This window comes from Leucoraja erinacea, unplaced genomic scaffold, assembly GCF_028641065.1.
Source record: "Leucoraja erinacea ecotype New England unplaced genomic scaffold, Leri_hhj_1 Leri_1243S, whole genome shotgun sequence".
In the NCBI taxonomy this organism is placed as follows: Eukaryota; Metazoa; Chordata; class Chondrichthyes; order Rajiformes; family Rajidae; genus Leucoraja; species Leucoraja erinaceus.
The window spans coordinates 7751-15000 of NW_026575499.1; the positions used below are offsets into that span (position 1 = coordinate 7751).

General features: G+C 47.6%; 1 protein-coding gene across 1 annotated transcript in view; it reads left to right on the forward strand.

The window, feature by feature from the left end:
• The first annotated feature begins 270 nt into the window (after window positions 1-270).
• LOC129715556 (ral guanine nucleotide dissociation stimulator-like) overlaps window positions 271-7250 on the forward strand; it is a 32696-nt gene continuing 25716 nt past the window's right edge. The window contains exons 1-3 of the mRNA XM_055665429.1: window positions 271-275; window positions 4389-4473; window positions 6978-7046. Of these exons, the coding sequence (XP_055521404.1) occupies window positions 271-275; window positions 4389-4473; window positions 6978-7046 (159 nt within the window). The remainder of the gene's footprint in view (window positions 276-4388; window positions 4474-6977; window positions 7047-7250) is intronic.

Below are 7250 nucleotides of genomic sequence, written 5' to 3' on the forward strand. Positions count from 1 at the left end.
TGAGTCAATTGTAACTGTCACTGTTTGTCATGTTGTTACTTGAGGGCGGAGCACCAAGGCAAATTCCTTGTATGTGAATACTTGGCCCATAAACTTACTGACTTGTAGTCTTGGGGTCTTGAGTCTTGGGTCAGTCTTGAGTCGGAGTGCTGGGACTGTAGTCGCCCTTTACGGTCGTGAGTGGTCTCCTCAGTCGCCCAAAGAGTCGTAACGTCTTTCTGGTCTCCGTTGGATTTGGAAACATTTCAGCGACAGTTGCCGACCGTGGGCATGTCGTAGCTTGTCTTCTCCTGACGTAGGTGCTGTCATAGCTGTCCATGACAGCTCCATGACATAGCTGTCATAGATCATATTAATAATGAGGGAATTGAAGGCAATATCTCCAAGTTTGTGGATGACACTAAGCTGGGGGGCAGTGTTAGCTGTGAGGAGGATGCTAGGAGACTGCAAGGTGACTTCGATAGGCTGGGTGAGTGGGCAAATGTTTGGCAGATGCAGTATAATGTGGATAAATGTGAGGTTATCCATTTTGGTGGCAAAAACGGGAAAAGCAGACTATTATCTAAATGGTGGCCGATTGGGAAAGGGGGAGATGCAGCGAGACCTGGGTGTCATGGTACACCAGTCATTGAAGGTAGGCAGGTTACACAAAAAAGCTGGAGAAACTCAGCGGGTGCAGCAGCATCTATGGAGCGAAGGAAATAGGCAACGTTTCGGGCCGAAACCCTTCTTCAAACCCTTCTTCGATTGTCCAGCATCTGCAGTTCCCTCTTAAACATTGAAGGTAGGCATGCAGGTGCAGCAGGCAGTAAAGAAAGCCAATGGTATGTTAGCTTTCATTGCAAAAGGATTTGAGTCTAGGAGCAGGGAGGTTCTACTGCAGTTGTACAGGGTCTGGGTGATACCACACCTGGAGTATTGCGTACAGTTTTGCTCTCCAAATCTGAGGAAGGACATTATTGCCATAGACCCGGAGTGCAGTACGACGGTTCACCAGACTGATTCCTGGGATGTCAGGACTGTCTTATGAAGAAAGACTGGATAGACTTGTTTATACTCTCTAAATTTAGGAGATTGAGTTTTTACCATGCCAATTAACTCACAAATGTATATGTCGTGGGAGGAAAGCGAAGATCCCAGAATAAACCCTCGCAGGTCACAGGGGGAACATGCAAACTCCGTACAGACAGCACCCACAGTCAGGATCGAACCCGAAGCTCTGGCACTGTGAGGCGGCAACTCTACCGCTGGGCCACCGTGCCACCCAGTTCCCACCTTCTCATCCACTCCCGACACACTAGGGGCCAGTTTGCAGAGGGTGTTGCAGCGGGTAGGGCTGCTGCCTCACAGTAGCAATGTTACAACATTTTGAGATTAAAAAAATCAAGTCTGCAATTTATCCCATCAGATAAAGCATAACAATAAGTTTAATTTGACACCTAATTCACTTTCATATCTCAAGTAATAAAAAAGTTATGGCCATTTTCATACTCGGAAATTAGCATCTTGTTCCCTATTGATTTTCTATGGACATAACAAAAAAGCTGTGATCATGGACAGTCAAAAGCCCATAACCTTCTTAAAAATGAAGAGAACTGAATGAAATTTTCAGTTATCATAGATTGAAGCATTCTGAAACAAATATAAAATAATCTTGGGTTACACAAAAAAGCTGGAGAAACTCAGCGGGTGCAGCAGCATCTATGGAGCGAAGGAAATAGGCAACGTTTCGGGCCGAAACCCTTCTTCAGACTGATCGGGGGCGGGGGTAGGTGGGGACAAGAAAGGGAAAAGGAGGAGTAGCCAGAAGGCTGGGGGATGGGAGGAGACAGCAGGGGGACTGAGGAAGGGGAGGAGACAGCAAGGACTAACAAAATTGGGAGAATTCGATGTTCATGCCCCCGGGGTGCAGACTCCCCAAACGGAATATGAGGTGCTGTTCCTCCAATTCCCGGTGCTGCTCGCTGTGGCCATGGAGGAGACCCAGGACAGAGAGCCCTCCGGTTCTTCCTCGACCAGAGAAGCAACCCATACCCAGCCACTGACACTCTCCTCCGCCTAGCGGAGCTGGTCCTTACCCTCAATAACTTCACGTTCGACTCCTCCCACTTCCTCCAAATACAAGGCGTAGCTATGGGCACACGCATGGGCCCCAGCTATGCCTGCCTATTTGTAGGTTACGTCGAGCAATCCTTGTTCAATACATACCAGGGCCCCATCCCCGACCTCTACCTCCGCTACATCGACGACTGCTTTGGTGCCACCTCCTGCACCCGCACACAACTGACTGACTTCATCCACTTCACCACTAACTTCCATCCGGCACTCAAATACACCTGGACCATTTCCGACACTTCCCTACCATTCCTTGACCTCACTATCTCCATTGCAGGTGATAGACTTCTAACCGACATACACTATAAACCCACTGACTCCCATGGCTATCTGGACTACACTTCTTCCCACCCTGCTTCCTGTAAGGACTCCATCCCCTACTCCCAATTCCTCCGTCTACGCCGCATCTGCTCCACGGATGAGGCGTTCCACACCAGGACATCTGAAATGTCCTCACTATTCAGGGAACGGGGGTTCCCCTCCTCCACCATAAATGAGGCTCGCACCAGGGTCTCTTCCATACCCCGCAACACTGCTCTCTCTCCCCATCCCCCCACTCGCAACAAGGGCCGAGTCCCCCTAGTCCTCACCTTTCACCCCACCAGCCGTCACATACAAAAAGTAATCCTCCGTCAGTTTCGCCACCTCCAACGTGACCCCACTACTCGCCACATCTTCCCATCTCCCCCCATATCTGCCTTCCGCAAAGACCGCTCCCTCCATAACTCCCTTGTCAATTCTTCCCTTCCCTCTCGTACCACCCCCTCCCCGGGCACTTTCCCTTGCGGCCGCAGCAGATGCAACACTTGTCCCTTTACCTCCCCCCTCAACTCCGTTCAAGGACCCAAGCAATCGTTCCAGGTGCGACAGAGGTTTACCTGCATCTCTTCCAACCTCATCTATTGCATCCGCTGCTCTAGGTGTCAGCTGATCTATATCGGTGAGACCAAGCGGAGGTTGGGCGATCGTTTCGCCGAACACCTCCGCTCGGTCCGCAATAACCAAGCTGACCTCCCGGTGGCTCAGCACTTCAACTCCCCCTCCCACTCCGTCTCCGACCTCTCTGTCCTGGGTCTCCTCCATGGCCACAGCGAGCAGCACCGGAAATTGGAGGAACAGCACCTCATATTCCGTTTGGGGAGTCTGCACCCCGGGGGCATGAACATCGAATTCTCCCAATTTTGTTAGTCCTTGCTGTCTCCTCCCCTTCCTCAGCCCCCCTGCTGTCTCCTCCCACCCTCCAGCCTTCCGGCTACTCCTCCTTTTTCCTTTCTTGTCCCCGCCCCGATCAGTCTGAAGAAGGGTTTCGGCCCGAAACGTTGCCTATTTCCTTCGCTCCATAGATGCTGCTGCACCCGCTGAGTTTCTCCAGCTTTTTTGTGTACCTTCGATTCTCCAGCATCTGCAGTTCCCTCTTAAACACATAAAATAATCTTACTTGGAGGACCTGAAATTAAAACATATAATTAGTTAGTTACCCAATTGTAGCTAATTTCAAACTTCAATTACTAGATCTAAACATCTATCCATTTCTTAATAAATGATTAACATTTTTAAATAGCCCAAGTGTCCAAATAATATTCATAAATAATTCACAATAAAACATGATTTTTAAATCTCATTTACATCAATTTATAGGCCAAATGGAAGGAATTTAGTGTTCAATTGCTATAAATTAAAGTCAATTTAAATCGGCTTTCTATTGGGTTCCTGTGAACGCGCTGGTTTAGAACGTTCACATTGCGCTGGATTTGTGCCCTCAAGTGCCCAGAAAAATACTGCAGGATATAAAGAGACCAAAATGAGCTACTCGCTATAGAAAACTTTATATATCAGGGTTATATACAAGCCCCATTTAATGTAAAAATAAGGTACATACCTTTAATTGTTTGCTTTATAAAACCCTGGGGCTGCGAGAGGTTGCGGAGTGAGAGAGTGATTTTTAAACTAATATAAATAGTATACAAAGCCATAAAAACTAATATTACCTTTTGCGACGGGGTCTTTCAGCGATTTTCCGTTAATGATTTACTAGGCTGAACATTTTCGATTGGAACAGCCTAGTAAAATTCGCGTTTTAAACCTGCCCCCTCTAAACAGCGCCAAAATCACGCACATGGGGTGGGGCAGATTCTCAGCCACGATTCAGGTAGGTTTTGTAACATACCTACTCACAGCGCCAGGGACCGGGTTCGATCCCGACGTCGGGTGCCGTGTGTATCCCGCATCCCACGCCTCCCAGAAGGAGCCGAACCCTTTCTTTCCATTTACAGGGAAGTTCTCCGGAGATACGAGGAACTCTCAGAAATCTTTTCGGAGAAAAACAATTATTCCCAAAGTCGGGAACTGCTGATTAAGGTAAGAACAGTGGTCTTACCATGAAACGGAATCTGTCTGTGTGAGATTTTAAAGGTTTAAAATTCAAGGTTTCAACAAAATAGAGAGAGTACAGAGGAGATTTACTAGAATGTTGCCTGGGTTTCAACAACTAAGTTACAGAGATAGGTTGAATAAGTTAGGTCTTTATTCTCTGGAGCGCAGAAGGTTAAGGGGGGACTTGATAGAGGTTTTTAAAATGATGAGAGGGATAGACAGAGTTGATGTGGAAAAGCTTTTCCCTTTGAGAATAGGGAAGATTCAAACAAGAGGACATGACTTCAGAATTAAGGGACTGAAGTTTAGGGGTAATATGAGGGGGAACTTCTTTACGCAGAGAGTGGTAGCGGTGTGGAATGAGCTTCCAGTGGAAGTGGTGGAGGCAGGTTCATTGGTATCATTTAAAAATGAATTGGATAGGCATATGGATGAGAAGGGAATGGAGGGTTATGGTATGAGTGCAGGCAGGTGGGACTAAGGGGAAAAAGTTGTTCGGCACGGACTTGTAGGGCCGAGATGGCCTGTTTCCGTGCTGTAATTGTTATATGATTATGTGGTTTCCATTGTAAATGATCCCTAGTGTGTGGGATCGTGCTAGTGTGCGGAGTTTTCACGTTCTCTCTGCGTGGGTTTTCTCCGCGATCTTCGGTTTCCTCCCACACTCCAAAGACGTACAGGTTTGTAGGTAAATTGGCTTGTGTAAATTGTAAATTATCCCCAGTATGTGTGTGTGTAGGATGGTGTTAGTGTGCGGGGATCGCTGGTCGGCACGGACTCGGTGGGCCGAAGGGCCTGTTTCTGCGCTGTATCTCTAAAGTCCAAAGTTGGATTAGTTAGAACTAAGATGAGAAGAACTTTTTTCACACAGAGAGTGGTGAATCTCTGGAACTCTCTGCCACAGAGGGTAGTTGAGGCCAGTTCATTGGCTATATTTAAGAGGGAGTTAGATGTGGCCCTTGTGGCTAAGGGGATCAGGGGGTATGGAGAGAAGGCAGGTACGGGATACTGAGTTGGATGATCAGCCATGATCATATTGAATGGCGGTGCAGGCTCGAAGGGCCGAATGGCCTCTATTCCTGCACCTATTTTCTATGTTTCTATGTTTCTATAAGTAGACAGTAAACAATAGGTACAGGAGTAGGCCATTCGGCCCTTCGAATTCGGGCTTAATTTGGGAGCGTCACCTGATTTAAGGCCACTCATATAATGGAGGAAGCCGGCAATTGTGGGCGCCACGATGGCGCAGCGGTAGAGTTGCTGCCTCACAGCGCCGGAGACCCGGGTTCGATCCCGACTACGGGCGCTGTCTGTACGGAGTTTGCACGTTCTCCCCGTGACCTGCGTGGGTTTTAAGTTTACTGTGAGATTTCTCCAGTTTCCTCCCACATCCCAGCGATGCATAATTCATAAGTGATAGGAGCAGAATTAGGCCATTCGGCCCATCAAGTCTACTCCGCCATTCAATCATGGCTGAACTATCTCTCCCTCCTAACCCCATTCTCCTGCCTTCTCCCCATAACCCCTGACACCCGCACTAATCAAAAATCTATCAATCTCTGCCTTAAAAATATCCACTGACTTGTGGCCTCCACAGCCGTCTGTGTGGCAAAGAATTCCACAGATTCACCAGCGTCTGACTAAAGAAATTCCATTCGGCCCTTCGAGCCTGCACCGCCATTCAATATGATCATGGCTGATCATCCAACTCAGTATCCCGTATCTGCCTTCTCTCCATACCCCCTGATCCCCTTAGCCACAAGGGCCACATCTAACTCCCTCTTAAAAATAGCCAATGAACTGTGGCCTCAACTACCCTCTGTGGCAGAGAGTTCCAGAGATTCACCACTCTCTGTGTGAAAAAAGTTCTCCTCATCTCGGTTTTAAAGGATTATCCTTAAGCTGTGACCCCTTGTCCTGGACTTCCCCAACATCGGGAACAATCTTCCTGCATCTAGCCTGTCCAACCCCTTAAGAATTTTGTAAGTTTCTATAAGATCCCCTCTCAATCTCCTAAATTCTAGAGAGTTTAAACCAAGTCTATCCAGTCTTTCTTCATAAGACAGTCCTGACATCCCAGGAATCAGTCTGGTGAACAGTCTCTGCACTCCCTCTATGGCAATAATGTCCTTCCTCAGATTTGGAGACCAAAACTGTACGCAATACTCCAGGTGTGGTCTCACCAAGACCCTGTACAACTGCAGTAGAACCTCCCTGCTCCTATACTCAAATCCTCTTGCAACGAAAGCTAACATACCATTCGCTTTCTTTACTGCCTGCTGCACCTGCATGCCTACCTTCAATGACTGGTGTACCATGACACCCAGGTCTCGCTGCATCTCCCCCTTTCCCAATCGGCCACCATTTAGATAATAGTCTGCTTTCCCAGCCTCTGTTGGTCTATACCCGGCCTCTGTTGGTCTAGAGGCCAAAACATGTGAACTTAAAAATAAAGAGGTAATATCAAAAATACCGGTTTGATTTTTCAGGAGGGGACCTCAAAGTACCCGACATTGGACAAGAAACATTTGAAAAAACCAAAGGACCATAAACTGCCAGTAAGTTGCCCCTTCATCGTACTAAATGCTTTGCTTAGTTTAGTTTAGTTTTGCTTAGTTTAGACTCGATGGCCCGAATGGCCTAATTCTACTCCTGTAACTTGTGAACTTGTGGACATCTGTTCCGGTAGGCGGCGTGACTCTCGTCAGCAGCGGCCTCTGCAGCCCGTCTGCGTTTTTATTATTTTTTGTCTATGTTTTTAT